Raw genomic sequence first — 24,971 nt, 5'->3', positions numbered from 1 at the left:
GATCACTATCACTAGCAAATTGATTAGATTTTTCAATTTGGGTTTATTTTGTCGAAACGCATTGCTAGGAGGATAAAGGAGAGGATAAAGAGAACGAGAACGAGGGGATAGTCCTCACGAAAAGAAACGTGAGGAAAGTGCTATTTTGCGAGAGTATAGTCCTCTCGCGTGTTCATTCGTTCATTGGAACAGTTCATCCTATGAGTGGCTTATATGGACAAACGACCGCCACTTAGTCAGCGAACCATGGTGGCCCATATGGCAAAGGCACGGTTCAATATGCCGAAGGTCTTGGGTTCGATTCTCGGTACCGGTACTTTTTTTTTGATAGATGAACTTTTTTGGGAAATGAACCATGAGTAAAGTACTCTCGGTAATTTCGGGATTTATCCTCTCCGTCCGCACACAATACCTCTTTATCCTCTCGTATGCCGATGCCCAGTTCTGGGTGTACTGTTAAAACTTGAGTAATTTTTGGACTTTCATGCTTGGTGTGCTTGCAAAAAAAAAATGTTCCTCGAAATGTTATTGTAAAAAAACGAAGTTGACTTTATAGCTGTCGGCCACCATTGCTAGTACCAACCACTAGTGTCTTCCTTTTATCTACAAGGACTTCGCCGCCCTGGGCTCCTAAGTGTATGAGAGAGTATGGCACGGAGCGACGGCGCCGAATACCCATATTTACACAAAGAATTTTAGAGCACCCGCCGCGGGATTCGAACCGGCGACCTCTGGATTGTGAGTCCAGTGCGCGGTCCGATTAATCCACACGGGCGGGAAATGTTATTGTACCTAAGTGAAAAAAGTGATATAAAGAGAAAAATGACTGGCAGGAACTTTTATCGGCATAGTTCGATACTATAATTTTCAGCTGAATTTGGTAAATTTTTAACAGGATTCAGGAAAAATATACCCATTTTGATCACTTGAAAGCCGTTTGACCATTTCTCATCACTTTTGCCGTTTTCCGCTATTAAATCAACATTTTCAGATTTACAACAATGGAGAGTTGCTTGCTCACTTTTATATGAGCTACTTATTACTTTGAAACAGTCAAAAACATTTTAGGAAAGCTGTAATTTATGATGGAAGTGCTGATAGGCCGATAATAGAAATAGGCTGAAAAAGGGTATAGTTCCCCTATCAGTAAAATTTTGAACATGCTGTCAAATTCGCGTTTACAAAGCACTCGGTAATTTCTAGTTTTACTGAGCTGCTTATCAAGCGCTCGGCTGTTGAGACTTCGGTAAAAATTATACTGAGTACGGTCAAAAATCTTAGTTACCAGCCACATTGATACAGATTTGAAAAAAAGTATAAAAAAGTTTTAAACTAATCTGTTATTCAAATTCTCTCGTTAACCCACATCACAAATCCAGCAAGTCATCTTATCAAAATCCCGCGACTAGACCGCGTTTTTGCCAACATTTAACCGCATCTCATTTGATAACGAAACCAAAACAGAGAATGAGTTCCTCCTCTCTCGCCTTTCTCCATCAAACGAGAGAGAGAGGGAAACCGCACGAGACGAGAGTTCTCAACCATCCGTCGAGAGACCCCCGTCGATCGCCAGCAAACTCTTTTTGCTTCTTTAGTTTTATCCACTGCCAGCGTCGCGACCTGCGATCAGTCGGTTCGCGAAAGCTAAACACCGCGCAAGTGTCTGCTCGAGTTGTCCCCATCTCGGTTGTTGAATTGTTTCAATTGTGCGCGACTTTGAGAATTGTTTGCGGTTCGTCGTCTACAGGTCTGTTCAAGTCACTGGAAGAAATTGGTGTTGCGTTGGGATTGGAAGCACTTACTTAGCGCTTAATCAGCTTTAAATCGACTTTTAATCAGAATTGGTTAAATCTTAAGTGAATTTGATGGATCGTGAAGATTAAAACAGAAAGTGAAAACAATCAAAACTTGGAAGAACTGTGCAACTGTATGATTCCCATTGTGTTTGTGCAGAAGAAGTTGAACAAACAGAGAACCCACGGTGAAGGTCTCCCCCGGGGACCTCAACGACACTCGATCACGACCGAAAACGGGCCCCCAAAAGAAGCTTATTAATATATTAATTTCTTTTTGATTGATATGTTGTGTGTTGAATGAAAACATAAAAACGTGAAAGAAAGCAACGCTCCGCGTGGTGTGGAGTCGTTTTTTGTATCTTTTTGCTGTTTATACTGAACTCTGATTCCTTCCCGTGGGTCGGTTTTTGGCCGAGGACACAAGACATTTCGCGGGGGTCCCAAGAAGAAGCGGTAGGAAAACAAACAGAAGAAGAAGAAGCCGCAGAGGAAGCAAAAACTTCTGCGTGGTTGCCCGAAAAAGGGGCGACCCCTTGGAGCGGTCCTTTCTTGTTCGCCCTCTTGAGAGGACCCCTCGAAGACCCCTCCACAGAGAGAGAGAGACCCCCAGCCGGCAGCCAACAACTTCCAGAAAATCACGGACCCCGTCAGAGGAAGGAAGTTTTGTGTGTGCGTGTGCGTGTGTGTGTTTCCCTGGGAACCCTGGAACTGAGTGTCGGAGAAAAACGAGTTTTTTTTTTGTTTTATTTGGACCCCTAGCAAATGGACAACAACGACGAAAAGTATTGATTTCGGTCAAGTTCAAAGTGATTTTGGAGGGTTTTTTTTCTGTGTTCACTCTCGCGCGTGTTTGGGCGTCGTGGGACGGAACAAGGAGACACGGCGGGCGCGTTTCACGGCGTGTTTGACATTTACGCAAATGCATGGATCACCGGGGCAGGGCAGAAGTGTGCAGTGCGGGGCAACAAGTTTATTATCTGCTACAAAATCAACTACATTTCAGTGATAAAGCTCATTTCCTCTTAGAAGACGGGTCTACTTGATATCTTAAACAAAATTGATAAATTAATAAAAGTATTATTTTTCCAAAATATGTGAAGCGAAAAATTTAATTGGAACAGAATTTTTACGATATCATTTAAACTGAAAACATCCGGTTTTTATCAGATTGTGTTTATTCCTACAGAAAGTTTGTGTTGTCATGCATGTACATTGCTTGAAAAATCATTTTTTTTTAAGTCAGCAAAAATAATACTAAAAATTCGTTGTTCCGAACTTTAATGAGGATTTTCAGTATCAATTAAAAATAACAAAAACTAATTGATTCGCAAAAATATGTTTTGTCTGTTACTTTTAAAGTACTCCATAAACGGCATGTGGTAAAATTCAGTTCAGTTAGAGCCTTTTTATCACATTTTAAGGGGTTACGTCAATTCCGTTTTCCGTTTTTTTGGCTGATAAGAGTATTTGATCAGATGAACATGAACAATCGACATTTTCAAAATGATAGGGCTAACTTTACCCCCTTTTAACATTTTGAAGAAATCTTAAGCAAAATGTTTCTTATTTATCCAAACTTATGATTTGCTATAAGTTACAGAAATTACACACAAAACGTTTACGTTTAGTATGTAAAATATTAAAAAAAACTTTAAATATAATTTTTTGGACCAAAATTGAGCATGTTGCTCAAGCAAATGTTGGTAATTTTTGGTCACAAAACTTCTGAAAAATGGTTCTAACTGCAGTAATTCATGTACAGCCATGCACGAAAAACCAAACCAACTAATTAAGCTTGAGACTGATTCCAGTGACTGTAAAAATGCAGTGATCAAGTTTCCCTAAACCCACTTTATTTAACTTTTTTTTGTGAAAATGGTATGACGATAAATTTAACATCAAATATTTAACGGTTTTGCAGTTGATAACTTTATCAAAAAATATGTATTTTTTAATAAATTTCAAGTGTTTTCTTTACATATCAAAACAAAAATAAAGATCTCTTGGAGGTTTTATGCAGCATTTTTTAGAAAAATGTGTGTAACTCAATCCAAACATTTTTGAGTTTTTTTTTTCCAAAACGAGTTTGAGTCATTTTGCCCAACTTTCTAGAACAAAGCTATTTTTACCCATATCCTCATTGTTATCCGAGCATTCGTTGGTGAAGGTTGTCTGAATCAACATGACTCGTCGCGTCCCGGCGCAAAACGCCGGCAATATTGCCCTACCTGCGGCTCAAGCAGGCAAAAAAGTGGGAATTTCCAAAAGGAAGGTTGAGGCCTCAACTGATGGCCAAAAACCGGGAATTTCCAAAAGGAAGGTGCTTTTGGAAGTGACATCGAACAGCAAAAAGACGAAAAAGAGCGACGGTACTGTACCGATGGATGAGGAGGAGGAGAACTCTTCGTCGCACGAGGAGCAGCTATTGAAGAACAACAAGTTCGCTGGACTGCCTGACGAGGACCAGGTAGCGGAAGCAAAGGAGAATGAAGTGAAACAGCGAAAGGAGAAACTGCCTCCTTTTTATGTGAGGCAATCAGCAGCAACGATCGACTTTCGAGCGGGGCTGGTTGAACTCATCAAGTCTGGGAAAGTCCAAGGCAACATTCGTCTGTGTCAGGACGGATTTAAGGTGCTGGTGCAATCCAGGCAGCACTATCAACTGGTCAAGGATTACTTGACCGAAAACGAGGCGGAGTACTTTACCCATGATGTCGCCATGGATAAGCCGTACAAAATCGTCGTCAGAGGTCTGTACGACATGCCAGTGGAGGAATTAGCTGCCGAGCTAAAAGTTTTGAAACTGGATGTGTTGGCCGTGCACAAAATGAGCCGACGCAACAAAGACATCAAGTACCGTGACCAGCTCTACCTGCTACATTTGGCTAAGGGATCGACGACGCTTCCTGAGCTGAAGGCAATCATCGACGAAGAATCAGCCTCAGCGTCGTAGAACTCCTCCAACCCTGGTGGAGCAAAATTTTCCACCTCTTCAACCGCGACGCCAGGTCCCGAACTTGGCACCGTTACCGTTGGATCCCAGGAAGAGAGCTGAGATGAATCATCCACGGCCGGGTTCCAGCCAGGAGCCGAGATCGCCACCACCGGGCTTCAGCCAGGAGCCAAGACCAACCCAAGAACCAGCAGTTGAGGAAAATGGTAATGATCTTTACACCTCAACCGAACTCCTCAATATTTTCAAACAGATGTCCGCTGCACTGCGTGGATGCAAAACCAAGACCCAGCAGATTGAAGTGCTGACCTCGTTCGTCATCCAGTATGGATCGTAGGTCCCTCAAGCTGCTGAATTGGAACGCTTGCTCCATTAGGAGGAAGAACTTAGAGCTGGTGGATTTTCTTCGCGAGAAGGAGATCGACGTAGCTGCCATCACGGAAACTCATCTGAAGCCCGGTGAAAAAGTTTATCTGCAAAACTACAAGATCGCGACGCAGCTCGATAGGACCACCTCTGGAGGAGGAGGTGTGCTTGTCGCTGTTCATCGTGATCTCAAGCCACGCCGGCTGCCACACTTCAAGCTGGACATCATCGAGGCCGTTGGGGTGGAAATTCCCACTTCGGTTGGCCCAGTACTCTTCATTGCTGCATACTGCCCACGTCAGGTGAATTCCAGAGATGGTTCAGCAGCAAAACTGAAGAGCGATATCCAGAAGCTGACACGGCGGAGCGCAAAGTACATCATCGCTGGTGACCTCAACGCGAAGCATGAAGTTTGGGGCAACAGCAGGAGGAATCGGAACGGAGTGATTCTGCACAACGATCTGCAAAACGGATACTACAACGTTGTGAGTCCGGATCGTCCAACGAGGGTGGCTCGGTCTGGGAATCACTCAATCATCGACTTCTTCATTACCAATATGGCTGAGAACGTGGCTCATCCTGAGGTGTTTGAAGAGTTGAGTTCTGATCACTATCCGGTGGTTGTGGAGGTTGGAGCTTCCGTTACTCCGCAGCGGCAACCAACCCGGAAAGATTACCACAACGTTGACTGGCAGCAGTTTCAGCAAGTGGTAGACAGCAACATCGACTATGATCAACACCCGGAAACTTCTGCTGATATTGATCGTTCGCTGGAGGTGATCCAGCAGGCTATCAACCAAGCAGAGGCTGCCAACGTTCGGGAGGTTCCTGTTAATTTTAAGGTAACTGATATTGACGTAGATACTAAACACTTGATTAGACTTAGGAATGTTTATAGGAGACAATATCAACGGACTGGGGACTATGACAAAAGATTTCAGTGAACAATTTGAACAAAATCATACAAGACCGACTTGACAATATCAGAAATCAAGAATTTTCAAAACATGTAAGCCAGCTTGGGAATTATTCAAAACCATTTTGGAAACTTTCAAAAGTTCTTAAAAACAAACCAAAGCCTATTCCTCCTCTTATTGTTGAGGATTCTCCTTTGATTACATCCGAGGAAAAGGCAAATGCACTTGGGCTTCATTTTGTTAGTTCTCATAATCTTGGCGCTTCCATGACCAGCCGTAAAGAAACATCAGTTGCCAATAGTATTTCAACAATCAATGACTCTACCTTTGAATTTCCTGCAGATTCCCATGTTTCTGGTGAGGAAGTCAAAGTTGCAGTTAAACAAATGAAAAATATGAAAGCTCCAGGCTTTGATAACATTTTAATCTAGTGTTGAAAAACAGAGTGATCAGTTCTTTCAACATCTAGCCAATATTTTCAATAAATGTTTGCAACTTGGTTACTTCCCCACCAATTGGAAACTGGGCAAAGTCATACCAATTTTGAAGCCTCAAAAGATCCAACATCGCCAACAAGTTATCGTCCCATTAGTCTTTTGAGTAGTCTGTCCAAACTCTTTGAGAAGGTCATCTATTCAAGGCTTTTGGATTTTACCAACGATAATAATATAATTTTGAATGAGCAGTTTGGCTTCCGAAAGGGCATAATACTGCTCATCAGCTTACGAGAGTAACTAAAATCATCAAGCAGAACAAGCTTGAGTCTAAATCAACTGCTATGGCTTTGTTGGATGTTGAGAAGGCTTTTGACAATGTTTGGCATGATGGTTTGATACATAAACTGTATTTATACGGTTTTCCAATGTATCTTATCAAAATTATCCAGCACTATCTTTCGGAGAGATCGTTCAGGTTTTTCTGAATGGGATTGCTTCTGGATTATTCAACATTGATGCTGGGGTTCCCCAAGGAAGTATTCTTGGCCCACTTCTGTACAATATTTTTACATCTGATTTGCCTACTCTTCCTGGTAATGGTGTGTTGTCACTTTTTGCTGATGACACTGCCGTTATTTATAAGGGTAAAATAACCAGATATTTAGTTGGCCGTCTTCAGAAGGGTCTTGACGTTCTTTCCGAATACTTTGGCGACTGGAAAATTCGCATAAATGCAGCCAAAACTCAAACCATCATTTTTCCACTTTCCAAATCGGCCAGATTTGTCCCAAAGGATGATGTTTTGATTAAAATGAATGATGTTTCGATACCCTGGTCAAAGGAAGTTGTCTATTTAGGTCTCATACTTGACTCGAAACTTTTGTTTCGGCAGCATGTAGATAAAATATTGAACAAGTGCAGCATTCTCATCAGGTGTTTGTATCCTTTAATTAACAGAAAATCAAAGCTATCTTTGAAAAATAAGTTAGCAGTTTACAAACAAATAATTTACCCCGTTATTGAGTATGCAGTACCTGTTTGGGAGTGTTGCGCTAGAACTCATAAATTGAAGCTCCAGCGTGTCCAAAACAAGGTACTCAAAATGGTTTTGAATGTTCCTGGCTGGACAAGATCAAGTGAGGTTCATGAATTAGCAGAAGTAAAAATGTTGGATCAGAAGATTCAAGAAAAATGTTTGAAATTCAGGGAAAAATGTGCTATTTCTGAATACCCCTTGATTCAAGGATTGGTTTAGTTTATGGTAAGATTAAGTTAGTTTTAGGTTAGGTTATGTTTTCTTAATTTTTTTTCCTCATTGTACCTAGTGTTACAAAAATGATAAATCATATACTTTTAAAGTTAAGAAAATGAACAGTGTTTAAATCACGAAAAGCAAACTAAAGCTGAAGAGCCACAGCTGACCACTTATTATGTAAACCAAATGTAATTATTATAAGAAAGATTCAATAAAGTATATTTAATTCAAAAAAAAAAAAATACCCATATCCTGAAGAGATACCGGTTTGGAATCAAGGGTCCCCGGGGATCAAGTAATTGAAACATAAATCAGAATAACCGGAATTTCACGCGTTTTGACTACTAAACCATAAATACAAAAGTTTAAATATAAAACGTATTTTCGTATAATCTGCCATTATTCGATACTCGACTGTAAAACATATTGAAACATAATATTTTATTGAAAATTAAATGTTCTTTTCGAATCTGCAATTTTCATTTAGAACAAAATAATTCATTTTAAAATATCGAGTTTTTTGTAACTATGCAGGATTATTTTCCAGAATGTAACAATGTTGTACAAAGTTGAAGAGCAAACAATTTAAAAAAAAAATCTTAAGGAGTTAGCTTGTACCCATCACGAGTTATCGTGATTTTACGAAAAAAAAAAACTTTTCTTAATCCACCGTTAAGTGGGTGATGCCTTCCCCACATTTACAAAATAATAATGAAAATAAGTTTTTGAAAAATTATATACCTGATACAGACTTTTCCAGAAAACATGCAGACTCTCATTTGAAGCAATGTGGCAACCGGGCGTTTCGCATCTGGCGCGACTATCGCACGTAAACAAAAACACCCGGCCTTTTGAGGTTATGCCAAAAATCACCCTTTTTTGTATCTACAAAAATCTTTTTCTTGGCATAACTTTTTAAATACTTTACTAAACAGAATAAAATTTAAAAGCGTCTTAGGAGACCCCAAAACGAACAAAATCGGCTCAGCCAGTTCTGAGTTAATCGTGTGGAAAAAATCATGTCTACACACATCCCCACAGACATTTGTTTAGAATTTGATTCTGAGTCGATAGGTATACGTGAAGGTATATCTAGGAGGTGTTTTTAAGAAGTTCATTTTTCGAGTGATTTAATAGCCTAATTTGCAGACCAAACACAGTCAGGTTTTTTTTTAATTTGTGAGCTTTTTTTTCCAACAAAAGTGAATAATTCTGGAACTATTCGTTTTTTCGGGAATTTGTATTTTTTTTTTATTTGATGAAACCTAGTTCAACTATTCTTTTTGGCGAGATAGGTTCTCCATACAAAAGTACTATAGAAAATTCGAAAATCTGTGAAAGAATTTCAGGAAGATTTCTTGTTTTCAGAAAAATTGTAGGACTGGTGAAAAAATGTCAAGTACAAGTAAAAAATTTTTGTTTGAATTAAAAAATCTCAATTTTTACTAATTTTAAGTTATGCATTACGAACAAATTATTTTTGACAAAGTTTGTTTTTTTTCTAAAAAAGCCGTTGCGAATATTTTTCAAAATTTTTGTCGTCAAAATCGGCCCAAAACAACAGGGGGCAACTTCGGAAACTGAAAGCGACTAGAAATTTATTTTCCCGCGTTTTTAATCATATGAAGCATGTTTGGATCGCTTAAAAATATTTGATTTTTTTTTGTGTAATTTTCATGTAAAGTACCGCAAAAAGGTTTTTTCGCGTGAAAAAATATTTCGTCAATGTTGATGGATTATTAAGAAATTTTGATGAGCTTTGAGCTTTGAGCTTTTTATAATTTTTTGGAAGATTTTTCAATTTATTTTTACAAATTGAAAAAAAAGACCTCGTTCACATCGAAAACAAAAATGTTCAGAGAGGTGAGAAAATTCTGTACGGATTATTTTAAATTGTTGAACCGATTATTAGTCGTTCAAGTATGGTTTTGCAAAATTAGAATGAATGATAATATCACATAATTTGTGAAAAATGTTAATTTCAGATAAAACAATCAAGACATTCTAGGTCCACAATCATGACAAAGATTTTGAAAAGGCCGTAAGTTTATAATTTTTATTTAAAAAAAAAACAAGTTTTTCTTCAAAACTTTTTAAAAATGTACAACTATAACTCAAAAGTTGTCACTTTTGGCCAATCAAACTTACTAAAGGGAAGGTTGTATATCATCACAGACTTTATCAACGACATCTTAGGGAAGCCAACCTATAGATTTTTTTTATTATTATTATAGACATTTTACCACTTTTGTGGAATTCATGTCTATTTATGGAATGTTAACCACAATCTTCACATGTTGACTATAAGTTAAGAAATAGCCACATAATCGGCTTTTTAAATGCGGCCCAAAAAAATCAAGATAGAACAGATAGTTTTTAACCATACAAAAAATCCTTTTTTTACGCGGAGGCATGACGCAAAGTTTTTCGTCAATTTCTCTTCAAGATTTTGCAAGATGGTTTCTCTGTATTGCTACTTTTCAGATCAATTTAGGCACTTTCTAGCTCTTCAAAACTTGTGAAGTGTTGCAACATGTGGCCGATAGGCAAGACATTAGAATTGTTGAAACATGTTGCATGAACATTCATAATTTTGAATGTTCATTAAATGGATTAAATTTAATATGTCTTTGAATCTATTTTGCCGAGCTTCCGTGCCCGTGAGGTTACGGGTTTCGCCTTGTAAGCGGAAGGTGATGGGTTCGATTCCTGTCTGCCTCGGCAAATTCAGATCCCTTCAAAGAGTAAATCTGCTCACTGGGAATACTGACCGTAGGGGATGGGTTTCGACTAACGGAGTGCTGGATTTCCAATCCAGAGGTCGTGAGTTCGATTCTCGTACCGGGATGATGAAGTTTTTTTTTATTAAAATCTTATCACAAAGAGTAAACTGAACAAATATTAAGTGCATTGTTTGTCATGTTCTTTTCTCTTATGTTATTTTTGTTATTTAAAATTGAACCGCACACAACTTTCCGCCAGACGACACCCCAGCAAAAATATAAAATGTAGTTTCGATCGCTCAGATTTTTTGTTCCGACCGCGGCGTGTGAAAAAGGATTTGTTTGCTCTAATTTATGCGTCCCAAACAGGATTAGGTTAGTTTTGCAAATGTGACCAGAGACCGGAGGAACCTATTGTGAGAGTGGACTACGTGGAGTTGAAGTGTGTGCAAAATCAGAGCTGTTTGTTTGGCAATTTGCTGCTGTCTGTGATACAATCTACCCCGCAAAGCTTTGGACAAGACCAGGTCGAAACCTGCTGCTGAAAGCCTTTTCGGAACAAGGAGGTAAGTCCGGTCGTCCGGCCGATCTACACTAATGAGCCCGGTCAAACATATCAGTACTTAGTTGTCGTGTCGAATTATGGAGCCGGTTCCGGGAGGATGACAGATCGAAATCCTGACACCAAGGGTCGGGTTTTTTTTTTGTTGTTTTCTTCAAAATCTGGTCTGGGACTGGGACGACTGATGGGCACTTTCCCCTTTGCGGGCGGAATCGGCGGAACAACCCGGAGTCCGAATTTATAATTAGGACCAATTAATTTCTAGCAAATTATGACATTTGTGGCATTGAGTGAAAGTTCGACAGGATTATCGGCAGCCACTCGGTATTGGAAGCTGGGTTTGGCCGGGGTCACACGCTTTGGCACGGTCTCACGTGAGACGACTATTTGTCTGGCCGGTCAGGGGACCGGTTGAGGAATGATTGTTGTTGTGTAATATTTATGTCTCTGTTGTTGACACTTGATGGGAACGGTTGATGCAACATTTCTCCTTGTTTGTTTTAATTCGGGCTTAGTTCCTTCCGGTTTATTAGCATTCATTGATTTCAGTATCTCTCTATTCAACAAGATAAAAGGTTGTTTTTAGATTTATAGATTTTTTAAAGACATTGTATTACTTTTTTAAGTGCAGTACAAAGAAGTGTTCCAAGAAATTATGATGGATTTTGGCGAGCATTTTAAATACCCTCCCAAGGATATCAATGTAACCCCAGTTCAGTTAAGAATCCTATCCTTATTCCGTGGGAAACTTTTCCCAGCGTAACCATATGAACTGGACACAATCTTTCGCCAACTCACACTCCTCCTCCAAAAAAAAGCTCTCCAAGAAGTGCTGAACTTCTTCACCTTGTCTTCCTTGTTCCGTCTTCCTCCCAAATTCGAGGCGGCTCCTTAAAGTCTTAAATCGTTAAATCGTGTCTGTACTTTTTCGGCACTCTGGTCCTGGTGGTGGAGACACTTTGGAGGACGAGGGGGGCAACATCATCATCATCGCCGTTCGTGAATGAGTGCATGAATGAAAAAGAGTCCCCGAGGGCATCCAACGACGACGACGACGGGCGATCATGTCTGAACTTGGCACAAACCCGAATAATGCTGTGATTGTGAAGCGATTGCGATGGAGCTTTGTGTAGAAAATGAAAGATTTTATCTTCTTGTCCAGATGAAGGGGGTAGCCCCCACTGGAGTGGTGAAGTATGATGGAGTTGGTTTGTGAAGTGGAATTGATTTTTGATCGGAAACTGCGTGAATTAGTTGAGAATCATTAAAGATCAATAAACCATTCTTTCTAAATTCGTCAAATTAATGTGAATTGTCTTTATCTTTTTTTCTGGAGAAAAATCAGAATCTTACCTAAAGAATAAACATTCAACATTGTAGAAATCCCAATCATCTTACCTGACCTCTCCTAAGAATGAAATAAAAAAAAATTACGAAAATTTATACATTGGATCCAAGAATATTTGACGGGTTCCAACTAATAAGGGAATAAAGTAGTTTATGCAACAAGTTGCAAAAAGAGGATTTTTTCAGCACGAGTCGTACATTTATCCAACGAGGTTCACCGAGTTGGATAAATACGAAGAGTGCTGAAAAAATCAAATTTTGCAACGAGTTCCATACAACATTTTTTGCAATTCCAAAAAACAAACACTGAGTGAAATTTAATGCCAAATTTTCATGTATTTTGTCAATAAATCGTTTAAATAAAAAAACGTTGAAAAGTGTTACTTTTCGAAACATGTGCTCAAAGGTCAACTTTTCAGCACCCATTTGAGTGCTGAAAAGAAGAACTTTTCAGCATTTATTTTGAAAAGTGTTGCTATTCGATTCTGTTATTTTTGGTACAGAAAAGTAAGCTATTTCGTCGTTCAAGAATGACAGGAAAAGTAAGTAGTTTCACGACGGAATTGCAAAGAAGTAGTTTTCGCAACTAGTTTCAAAATGCCTACTTTCCAGCACTAGTTGAACAGCTCAAGCTCTGCCGATTTGAAGAGATACCGTCATCTGGGCCGAATCCATGTTTTTGAACAATAATTTGGTATTCAGATAAAAATATTTCCGGTTAGAACAGAAGCAGAACAACTAAGTTACTCCATAGACGAAAAAATATGTTTTTGAGTGTCCTAAAAACTGCTGTCTTTATACAGAATGTAGTCCTGATATGCCCCAGATTGATGATGAAGTTTTCCAACAAATTGCAAGCAATATTTTTTGCAATTTCGAAAACTAAGTTCGAACTTTCATATTCTTAAAGAACATTTTCTTAACTACCTTATCAAAATGGCCTGTATGCTGTGATTCAGAGGAGAAACAATAACGGTATCCAAAACAATATTTGCTCATACAAAACTTACGTGCAATTTGTTAAAGAGCATTTATTACGTTGTAAATTTACCAAAACAAACCATCCACTTTAACGTACCCCAGGTCTTTTGTGGTCTCTATTGCAAGTTTCTGCTCGAATACTTCAAGGAATCTTCCACTCCAGGGTTCAAACTAACGACCTTTAGAATGCAAATCCAACCACCACCAGCGATTCCACCGAAGCAGGCTTGGTTTGGTGTGTAGTTTGTACATATAGTGTGGAGACGACTCCTACACTTGGAAAGACTGAACGGCCTAACAACATCCAAGGAAGGGACCGACGTTTTACTTCCCCATCTGATGGAAGGTTAAATTTACCATACCTCTGAAATTCGTGAAGAAATTGTCATATTTACAAAGGATTCGTCTTAAATGATCGGTTCTTCAAAATTCCGGCAATTGATTTTTTTTTTTTGTATTTTTAAATTTGCCTTTAGAGGAAAATTTCATTCATGACATTCGAAAGGAAAGTATACAATTTTTTGTGTTTTACGTAGTTTTGGAAAAAAAAATGTGTTTTGCAAGAACAAACACTCAGAAGATTTTTGAAACATACAATTTAGATGATTTGAAACATTTTCAAAAAAGTAATCAATCATTTTACTATGATCATCGAGCTGGTAACACTGCAGCCACCAACAGCAAGTGTTTTGGTGCTCCGCGGATATCGATCGTTTTCACGGTTAAAGTGTAACAAATTACCCGCGAGTTAACTTCCCCGCGATGGGAAAGAACAGTCGTGGCCGTGGCAACTCGAGTTCACTTCGGGGACGCGGCCAAAATGGTTCTTTACACCGCACCAAGAAGTCCTCCTCGCCCGACCCAAGACGCCCCAGCATCGTACTTACGGCGGCAGTTGATTCGACTAAGTCAACTTCGAGCATCACCGTTCCGAGCTCGATCGTGACCAGGCAGATGGCCAACCGGAACAAGCAGCAGCAGCAATATGGAGGTGGTCAATCCACCAGCAACCCGGGAACTTCCACGTTAACAGTTCCAACCTCAAACGATTTCGAGCTATTGTCCGACAACGATGACGACGATGAAGGAGACGATGATAAACAATCGTCAACTAGCACACCAATACCAGCGCAAGGTAAAACCACGCCGAAGCTAAAGCGTAACCCACCCATCAGTGTTCTCGACCTTCCTGCTGCAAAAATTGATAAAGTTTTGATGGATGGTGATGGCGAATTTGCGATGCGAATTCTCAGAACGTCGGTCAAGGTATACACCTTTGGTCGACCAATGTTTGAGAAATCGATGGAAGCGTTGGCGAAAGCTGACATTCCTTACTACACGCACGAGCCGGCTGACCAATCGGCAGTCAAAGTAGTGCTGAGCGGGTACAACATACCAAGCACGCCGGAGGAGCTCAAAAAGTCCCTCAAAGAGCAAAACGTTAACCCTCGAGAGGCCAAGGTGCTCTCGCGCAAGAAAACAGTCACAGGGAATCATTTCCTGTGGCTATTATACTTCGACCGGGGATCGGTGAAAATCCAAGATCTCCGCAAAGTGAAGGCTGTTGAAGGTTTTCTGGTCGGGTGGAGGTACTTCACCAAGCGGCCGACTGACGCAGCACAATGCCACCGGTGTCAACGCTTCGGACACGGGTCCCGGTTTTGTACCTTGGCGCCAAAATGCGTCAAGTGTGGTGACGCTCACCTCACGGCGAGCTGTGCGCTTCCCCGGAAGGAGTTCCTGGACAAGGATAAGACCGCTGAGCAGCAGAAGGAAAAAGTGAAGTGTGCGAACTGCGATGGCAACCACACGGCAAACTACCGCGGGTGCACCGCGCGGAAGACGTACCTTGAGGCGCTGGAAAAGCGGAAAAACCCAGCGACGCATCAGCCTCTTAGGACTTCGACTGGTCGTCCCTCGACCGGTAACCCGAACCCGCCAGGATTTAGCCGCACTTACGCCAGCGTGGCGGCCAACGGAAACGGTCAGGCTCCGGACAACACGAGTGATGGTGGCCTCTTCACCCTCACAGAATTTCTCTCGCTGGCGAGGGATATGTTTAGCCGTCTCAGTTCCTGCCAATCTAAGCTTGAGCAGTTCTGTGCGCTGCAAGAGCTGATGGCGAAGTACCTGGGGACTGCCTAGGTCTGAAAACCAGTAGTTTTTCGACGTCAGAATAAATCTGACATTTATCCCTCTGTGATATAGCTTTAAGTTGTAGCCGTTGCGATTCGATCGGTTGGAAACGGTGCAGCTTATGCGCCACTCCCGTGAGGGGGACTGCCCGCCATGTTAAATTTGCCCGGTTTGAGACTCTCGAAGAGGTGCTCGGTTGAACTTCTTCCCAGGGAAGAAGCAAGATCGAATCGGCCAGCGTACCAAAGTGACCCACAAGAACGGTACGGAAAGCTCAGCCTCCCGAAAAAGCTCCTCAGAAATCCGCCAGTATAGGACCCCCCCGTGCCCGTATGAATCATCATGGGTAGTACCGACACCCGCCACCAGAGAACTTCACGAAGCATGGGAGATACGCAGAACTTTTGCATTGGGGAGGAAAGGACTGGGAACGGACCCTAAAGTGACGGAAGCAGCGCTCCGGATCGACCAAAAAAACTAACACGTGAGCTCATTTTAACTGCAGGGACTTTATTTAACTCCAAAATAATCACACAAAATACTTCAGGTAGGAAATCAAAAAGAGGTGCTCATTTTATTGGACTAGTCTAAGGTTTTGTATTTTTCATTCATTGTTTCGTCTTCAACGTCTACCTAACCATCTTCCTACTGTGTGCGTTTGCTCTCCCTACTGTCTGTACTGTTTGTTCTTCTGTTACCCCGTGCTTTTGTGCTCTCTCCTCAACCTCAAATCTTCAGCTCGTCAGCTGGAACAGCTGATCGCTGACGTCACCGGCAGTCAAGCGGACTGCGGCAGACAAAAGGCACTAGAGTGCTGTTTCGTGGACGTGTGGGGCGTGTCAATAAAAGCCGTCACACTCCGAGCGCATGGCAACGCGCGCTTAAACAAAATGGACGTCCTCCATCAAAATGGCGTCCGCTCTACGGCCGCAGCCGGAACGGAAAAACGTTCGTGACGCCTTTCGTGGCCGTCACCCTTCACCCGATGAAAAAGAACGGACTCACCGGACTGCTGCTGTTGCTCCTGTTACTTGCTGCTGCTGCTGATGTTCTTCACCGCGTGTTCGCGGACGGCGCGAACGACGCTGCCGATTCGACCTACGAGGGCGCGGTCGACTTCGATGATGTTGCGCTGGCCGGAACTTGGCTTTCCGGGCCAGCACGTGGGCGGATGGAACCGCCTCCAGACGAGATGTTGACGGCTCGTCTCTTCTGGCGATGTAGCGTGTGCCGGGTCAAACTTGTCCCACACTCGATGCGGGGCGGTGGTGGACGTGCGCTCGATCTCCTTCTGGTGCTGCTTGGCTGGTAGGGCGAGAGAAGCGAAGCCTTCGAACTTCGCGAATGAGGTTAGCACATGCACGGGGATAATTCGCACGGGGTAACGGTTTACCTGATCTCTAGCTAGGCCGCGCACTAGGCTAACTTCTTCGCACACACAAACTTCTAACTTCGACGAGATCTAGGGGGGAGAAGTTAGAATTTAAGACCTAACCGAAAACACTACCACGCCACTTTAAAAACCTCAGGACTGGATAGGGGGAACCCGGGATAAAAGTCCGCGCACTCCACACTTCACAAAGGTCTGGGACAAAGTGAACGAGTACTAGCTTCCTCAGAACGGGGAAGGTGGCCCCAGACGTACTTTTGGCACGCCGTTTCCCGGAGATTGCCTCGGGCTTCTTCGGATCTTTAAAGATCTGAGTTCCCGTCTCACTCTAGCGGTCGGCAATGGCTCTGACCGTCCCTTTCCGTCTTCCCAAAGGATTCAACATATGAGTGACCTCCGCGAGATTCTCTCTCCAGGTCTTAAACCGATAACGAAAGTTACCAACGATCGTGAGGGCTAACATCACCTACATTGATTACCGTGATAACGGAGATCAAATTACATTTAAAGACGAACGGAAAAACCAAAATAAATAAATGCTAACAAGTGCAACTGTTACAAAGTTTCTCTTCCCTCTATCCACCTATTAGCAATTTTAGCAGTTTTTTTGAAATTGAATTTTTCTGCTTTTGTTAAATCTCACCTATTATAACAAATTAATTTAATCCAATGATTACTGATAATGCTGTAGCTGCAAGGATCTCCATAACTCTACACTAGTTTATAAGTTAAAACAAAATGTATTATGCTTAGTACAAGAAATAAACATGAATTGAATTGAATTGAATTTTACTATGAAGCAGGTGAAGTTTTAGAGGAAAGTATAAAATTTTCTGTATTTTACGTAGTTTTGATATTATTTTCTAGTTTTTTTTTTGTAAGAAAACACACTCATAATGTCTTTGAACTTTATAATTCAGATGATTCGAAACATTTCCATAAGAGAAATCACTCATTTTACTACGAAGCAGGTGAAGTTTTAAAGGAAAGTAAACAATTTACTGTATTTTAAGTAGTTTTGGTAATTTTTTTTAGTGTTTTGGAAGAACAAAAACTCAGAAGGTTTTGGAATCTTATGATTTAGATGATTTGAAACATTTTCATAAAAGAAATCAATGATTTTACCATAAAGCAGATGAAGTTCTATTAGAATGAATACAATTTTCTGTAGTTTACATAGTTTTAGTAAATTGTGTAGTGTTTTTACAGCAAAATTGAAAAAAATATTATTGAAACAAGTTGTTTATATAGTTTGAATACGTTCATGCAGAAAAAGTGGGTTGTTCTGGAAAATAAAATGTCCGGTGCTTTGAAAATATTAGAAATTTCTGATATTTACGTTATTTTGTAGAAAAAAAATTAAGTATTTAGGACGAAAAGGTATAGTGCAACGTTTAAAATCATATGTTTGTAATCTATTTCAACTTTTCCAAAAATAAAATACATGGGTTATCGCGATAAATATAAGTTCGCGTAGAAAAATTAAACATCTCTAAATTTTCTGTAGTTTTACGTAGTTTTGTGAAAGTTTTTGAGAAAATAATTTAAATTTAAGAAGCTTATCATAATCCTGAGATCATATCGAAAATTTTGATATTTAATCCCAAGGGTTTAAGAGAAAAACCTTTTTTTATCATCCAAGTAACACATAATTTTCAAATGCCGTTAACTTATGAACTGCTGATCCGATAAAAATATATAATATTGTTAAAATAATATCATCCGGAGCGTTTGGTACGGTATGTCCACGCATCCTTCCTCCCCTGTAGATTCTGTGAAATCCTCTCTGCGGTTAATGCAACGCAGTAGGCCTGGCCGCTTTTATGAGTGTAATACGTTTCGGGGATGCTCGAATGTACTACAATCATTAATATTGACAAGAAAGAACATGGGGCGTAATCTAGTCACATGTTCTTCCAGGATGCTTTCTTCGGACTGGCTGCGCTTGTGTTTGATTAGATTAGATTAGATTAGAATATTGCTAAAATAATATCAAAAATTTACATTCACAAAAATTCTTGATAAATTGTTTAAGATGTAAATTAAGCTATTTTCAAATGTTGTTGCTTGAATTAAAAATTAATGTATTAGTTTGGTCATGAAGTTCAAACAAGTTTTTTTGAGAATAAACATTCAATCAAAAGTTGCTGAAAATGTAGTGTCTTTGTATTAGTTTTTCAAGTGAGTTTTTTTTTTCAAAGAGACTTAAAAAAATGCATAAAAATCACTGAGTATTATTTGAAAATGTCCCAAAAGTTAAGGAATCCCTTGGCTTATAAGACAATCACAAAACTGTAGATTTGTTTGTTAAACATCAAATTTTCAGATTAAAAGCAATTATTCAAAAGGACCTCTGTGTGATGGATTTCCCCACTTTAGATAAGACCTTTAAAAAAGTATAACGAAACATTTGTTTGTCTTTGTTTTATAAAATTATAATGTGAATCTATATAAATTTTGAGGTTAAGTTACTAAAAAGTTGCCAATCTTCCAAAAAAAAAATTCTAATATTTAAGAATGAATCAGAAAATTTTAATATTTACTTAGAACTTAGTGTTATTAAACAAAACTGTTGCATTATGTTCAATAATTCGGAAAATAATTTTAGCTATTTCTAGTGCAAAAATTGTGTAAACAATCCAAAACTACCTTACTTATGATAAATTTGACGTAAGTTTGACGTACAGTGATTTGTAAATAAAATACTATCAAAATAACAATTTTCAACGAAACTTTTTTTTAACTATTGAAAATACTTTTTTGAAAAACCTTAATGGACATTGTGTTACCCAGCCAAGTACATATTCAGAATAAAAAAAAAAACATTAGAAAAGTCTTACCGGTTGTCACTCCTATGTTGTATACCGTACTTTGAACACTTATTTACTAAGCAAAGTTTAATTCCACTCAATTCTTACTTTTCTTTTTGCAAACAAACTTAAACATGTCAGTGGCACCCCAGTTTAGCGTACATCAAATGGACGTTGTCGTGCTATCTTGTCGCACGTCGCTTCTTGCCGTTCCGAGAAAAAACTTATTTAATGTTAGACCTTAATTAAACAAAACTAGAGCACGCCATGCAAACAATAACAACCACGTTATGTTTGGTTGACCATTCTGTGCACTGTCCCGAAGTTTGGTTGCCGGAGTCCCGAGTTATAACTACAAATGTTTACGGTAGTCGGGCATGTACGAGTGTCTAACGCGTTCTGATCTGAAATCCCTTTGCCCAGTTGTCACACTTCAATTTTCAGACTGTGTCAAGATAACACGACTAGATTGAAACCTCTCTCATATGAAGAGTGACAACAATCCACGAAGTTTTTTTTTCTGTTTCGATGAATTACTAAGGCTTGAAATCGAATTTTGGAAATCTGTGAAGGTCAAAAGATGGGGCATTGAAATTATTTTGGCACAAAATCGACGTGCGACGGAAATATCACTGATTTGTTATTAAATTTTGAATATTATTTTGGAAATGTTTTTATCACGCTAGAACTTAATAAAAGTTCTATAAAAAGTTTAAGTTCCGTTTTACTGTTTTATAATTCGATGCCTCAATAACTACCAATTTAAGATACAAGTATTCCAGATTCTTCAAAACTGACTGTCCAGATTAGGGACCTCGCAAACCTGCCGCCAAATATCAATCAATCATAGCGTTACCGCCAAACGGCCAACTTCATCAAAAGACCACCGGAGCAGGAAATTGCACGCCAAAAGTGTTGGCACCACGCCGCTTAACGACGACGACTCCGAAGATCACAAAACCCGAAGCGAAAGTTGTTAAATCGTTTAACTGACCACACCACAACAAGTACGCAAAGGCAACAACACATCGATTCTTCCTGTGCAGATCATCGATCAGAGCGGCGAGGTATTGGCAACGTGGTACACAACAACAAAAACAATGTCCAACACACCGTAGTTCGACAGACGCTGAGAGATCAAAACAAAATCATTCGGACACAATGTCCGAATTTCCGCCACAAAGTCTAGGATCTCTCGTGGGGTTCGCGTTAGGGTGACCCAGGTCTGGTTGATCTGGAGTTGGGTTCAATGACCTTTTAGCATTGTAGTTGATGTTTCCAAACGGGGAACGCCAAATCCAAACAGGTTGGCAATAAACGGGTTGGTGCCAGAGGTTGGCAACTTTTTTACATCCAAACCAAACTCCACTGAGCTTAACTACCAACCAATTATAAACTTCACTCGCTATCTTTATCGTCAAGTAAGTCGAGTGTAAAGAGAGTTTGACAGTGAAGAATGTGTCAGTTTTTGATAATCAGGAGAACTCAATAAAATCTATCAAATTAATAAAAAAAAAGTAACCCTACTCTTCAAGCCATGTCATCGGACACAGATCTTAAACGAGCGATCTTTGCCCAGTTTGCCAAGTTTCACACAGCCGTTATCGTGCAACTACTCGTATGGTGATGCTGGCATGTATGGTCACAACATGATTTATGATCGTGCAAACATCATCACCACTAAGCACACAGACACCATGACTCATGGGTTTCGTCTATGCTCCAATGACCCAAAGACGGACGGACCACGACGATGACGGACGCGAACGTACGATGATGGCTGATGATCGTGTGGGGGTCCTAACTGAGGCAGTTGGTTTGCCGGTGCTTTAGCCTGGGGTCCCACCCGGTACGCATGATATTGGCGGAAAGAAATGGTCAACAAGCATGGTATACAAACGCACAGTCAATGGCCCCCGGCGGAGTTGCGGAATCAGTGGTGTCAGTTAAGGATCGTGTGCGTGTGAAATTGAAGCATTTTATGACGCATTGGGATAGGTTTGACGGAGAAAAGTGAGTGGACAATGCCGATGGCTATTGGGCAATGGCCACTTTAGAGTAATTTGTGTGCAGACTGGAATTGTTTTTTTAAACTAGATATTGAGATTGCTTATTTATTTATATAGAGATTGATAGAAATGAACTTTTTGCATACATATTTAATCAAAAAGTTCCTAAAAATGTTCAATCAAATAATTACAAATGATAAAAAGAATATATTTCAACGCTGGATGGACATCGCAGTGCTTCAAACATTCGATATTTTGTATAAGAGCAATTCCAGCTCGAATCAGGATTTTTTCTGGTACTTTTGTACCCGACCCTCTCCGATTTCAATGAAACTTTTGAGACATGTTATCCTAGGCATATATAAGCCATTTTTGTGTATATGGAGCCAACAGTACTCGAAAATAACATTTGAGAAGGTCGTAAGGTTTTTAAATATTTTTGTATTTTGCAATTTAAAAATTACTGTATCTCGAAGCCGTTGCATCGTATCAAAAAGTGGTCTAAGACAAACTTGTAGGAAATCGGACGAGCTTTCTGGAAAAAATACACTGAAACAAAAAAAACACGCCACTTTATCAGATTTTTTGACAGTGTCTTGCGAACCTTCGTGGTGAACGGACACTAGAGCTGCGGTATTTTTTACTACCTAAGCTCAGAGTTATTTCAAAACAAAATTCACAGTCTTTTTAAAGACTACCTGAGTTATTTTCCAAAATTCTAAACAGTCTTTTCAAGACTAACCCCACCTGAAATTTTGTTGTATTTTACAAACGAAGCCATCTTTTAAGAGAACTTTGCTTGCAAAATGCGTCAAAACAAAGGTAAACGCAAATCTTCTGAAGATTTGGTCGTTACGTCGGTGAAGCGTTTGAACGCTAAACCGGCTAACGGAAACAGAAAAAGAAAACAGCCTCTTCTGAGGTCTGATTCTGATTCTGAATGTGAGGTCAATCCTCCAATTCCATTGACAAACAGTTTCGGTGTTTTATCCGAAACTGATGACAAGGAACCTTCTCCTCGTACTGAGCCTTCTGCCGTCGAGAAACGAGTAAAGGCTCCGCCAATTGTAGTGACTTCCGTCTCCGATTTGGCCAGCTTTCGAACGCAACTGAAGAATTGCAAGGAAACTTGCAATTTGAAAGTTTCGTTCCAGCTTGGTCGAAGAGGAGAATGTCGCTTGTTGACGGAATCTTTACAAGATCACCAAACTTTTGTTGGTTATTTGAAAACCACAAACACAATTTTACACGTATGAGACCAAGAATGCTCGTCCATTCAAGGCGGTCTTGAAAGGTCTCTCCAACGACTTGTCGGTGGATGAGATCAAAAACGAACTTAAGGTGTTGCTTGGCTTTGCCCCATCCCAAGTAATACCGATGAAGAAAAAATCAAACGGGAATATTTCTCGCTTTGGTTTGACTTCACAATTTTATCTGATTCATTTCAACAGAAATGAAATCAACAATTTGAAACTTTTGGACAAAGTACAGTTTTTGTTCCATGTACGGGTAAAGTGGGAGCATTTTAAGAAACATGGCGGTAATGGCCAGAATCTGACCCAGTGCCGGCGTTGCCAGGCATTCGGTCACGGTACTGATCATTGCGCCATGGTTCCAAAATGCATGGTTTGCGGGGATTCTTCTCACGACAAGGACAATTGTCCTGTGAAAGAAGTCACCCAATTTAAATGTGCAAATTGTGGTGGAAATCACAAATCAAATTTTGGGATTGCCCCATCAGAAAAAGGTTTTGGATTCTCGTGCTAAGCATCAGCCGAAATCCAAACCGAAATTTTCTCAAAGTCAGGTTGTACCTGCATCTTTAAATCAAACGTTCGTGCTGTCTCACTCGAACAATTCTAGAAATACCCCTACCGTGGAAAAGTTAGGTAACAACAATGGCATTTCTTATGCTAACGTCGTTTCGGGTTCGGGTTCATCCACGAATTTTAAATCCTCTACCAATCTTTCTGAAATTGGGCAGGTACCTCAAATCTCATTTGAAAATTTTTCTGCTGGCAACGCTTTGGGATCTTCTGATCTCGGCGATGTTACGTTTGAAAAATGACTTTTTGCAAAACTCACTGTTTGGTTTGATTCAAACAATGAGTAATGCTACATCCATGATGGAAGCAATCCAGATTGGATTAAAATTTGCGAATGATGTTGTTCTTACCCTGAAGTTTAATCATGGATCTAAGTAATTCCATCAATATTATGAATTTTAATGCTCGCTCTTTAAAAGCGAAAGAAAATGAATTTTTCAACTTTTACGAGTTCATAACGTGCATGTTGCTGTTATAACCGAAACATTTTTAAAAACTGGCACTTATTTGAAAAGTGATCCAGATTATAAAGTTATAACTAATAACCGAATGAATCGAAATGGCGGTGGAGTTGCAATAGTTATCCACCGTAGTATGACTTATAGCACGTTACGTGACTTTAAGTTAAAAGTTATTGAAAGTTTGGGCATTGAACTTGAAACTTCTTTTGGGAAAATTATGATTGCAGCTGCATATTTGCCATTCCAATGCACTGGGGAAAATAAAAATTATTTCAAAGGGGATTTGAATAAACTTACTCGGCATAGATCTCGATTTTTGATCATCGGTGATTTTAATGCCAAACACCAATCTTGGAATAATTCAAAAGTAAATTCCAATGGTAAAATTCTATTCAGAGATTGCACTTCTGGTCTTTATTCGGTTTTATACCCGAATGGGCCAACTTGCTTTTCTTCTGTTAGAAATCCATCAACAATTGATTTGGTGTTGACAAATCAAAGTCAGTATTGTGGTCCTTTAGTGACTCATGCTGATTTTGATTCTGATCACCTTCCAGTAACTTTTTCACTTTCTCATGAAGCAGTTACCAGACCCAATAGTTCTGTGTTTAATTACCACAAAGCTAATTGGGACAGGTATCAGCATCATATTGAGAATAATTTAAATCATGATTTTGTTTTAGAAACCAAAGCTGATATTGATTCAGCCTTGGAATCTTTAACTAATGCAATTTTGGATGCTAGGAATATTGCTATTCCTAAAGTCCAAGTCAAATTTGATTCTCCCATTATTGATGACGATCTTCAGCTTCTGATTCGTCTGAAAATGTTCGCCGAAGACAGTATCAACGTTCTCGTGATCCTGCACTGAAGCGAATTCAAAAGATTTGCAAAAGGTTATTGACCACAGATTCACTCTCCTGCGAAATGAAAAGTTCGCAAGAGATGTCGAACAAATTAAACCTTATTCCAAACCTTTTGGAAACTTTCAAAGGTTCTTAA

General features: G+C 39.8%; 2 protein-coding genes across 3 annotated transcripts in view; one reads left to right on the top strand and one right to left on the bottom strand.

Moving 5' to 3' along the window:
- The first annotated feature begins 1,626 nt into the window (after positions 1–1,626).
- The window catches only part of LOC6031934, a 65,287-nt gene continuing 41,942 nt past the window's right edge, over positions 1,627–24,971 (top strand). The window contains exons 1-2 of one of the 2 annotated variants that reach the window (XM_038256818.1): positions 1,627–1,747; positions 10,817–11,013. The gene's annotated coding sequence lies outside the window, so the exon portion shown is untranslated. Of the gene's footprint in view, positions 1,748–10,772; positions 11,014–24,971 lie in introns of those variants that run through there. The other variant, XM_038256819.1, reaches the window with a different exon arrangement.
- On the bottom strand, positions 16,501–17,326 carry LOC119766325. Its single transcript, XM_038250805.1, has 4 exons — positions 17,289–17,326; positions 16,998–17,046; positions 16,867–16,935; positions 16,501–16,809 (listed from the first exon to the last, which is right to left on the bottom strand). Exons 1-4 carry the CDS (start codon positions 17,324–17,326, stop codon positions 16,501–16,503), a joined length of 465 nt encoding a protein of 154 aa, XP_038106733.1.

Source organism: Culex quinquefasciatus, chromosome 2 (genome assembly GCF_015732765.1).
Source record: "Culex quinquefasciatus strain JHB chromosome 2, VPISU_Cqui_1.0_pri_paternal, whole genome shotgun sequence".
In the NCBI taxonomy this organism is placed as follows: Eukaryota; Metazoa; Arthropoda; class Insecta; order Diptera; family Culicidae; genus Culex; species Culex quinquefasciatus.
Note: the sequence above shows the minus strand (reverse complement) of the source record. Positions and strands in the feature narration are given on the sequence as shown.

What these genes read in the sequence shown, in the direction of transcription:
- LOC119766325 (XM_038250805.1), bottom strand. Translation starts at nt 17,326, where the DNA reads ATGTTAGCCCTCACGATCGTTGGTAACTTTCGTTATCG. An exon ending in GTTGGTAACTTTCGTTATCG is followed by an intron (nt 17,047 to 17,288) that starts GTTTAAGACCTG and finishes ACCTTTGTGAAG; the next exon opens with TGTGGAGTGCGCGGACTTTT. An exon ending in TCCCCCTATCCAGTCCTGAG is followed by an intron (nt 16,936 to 16,997) that starts GTTTTTAAAGTG and finishes TCTCCCCCCTAG; the next exon opens with ATCTCGTCGAAGTTAGAAGT.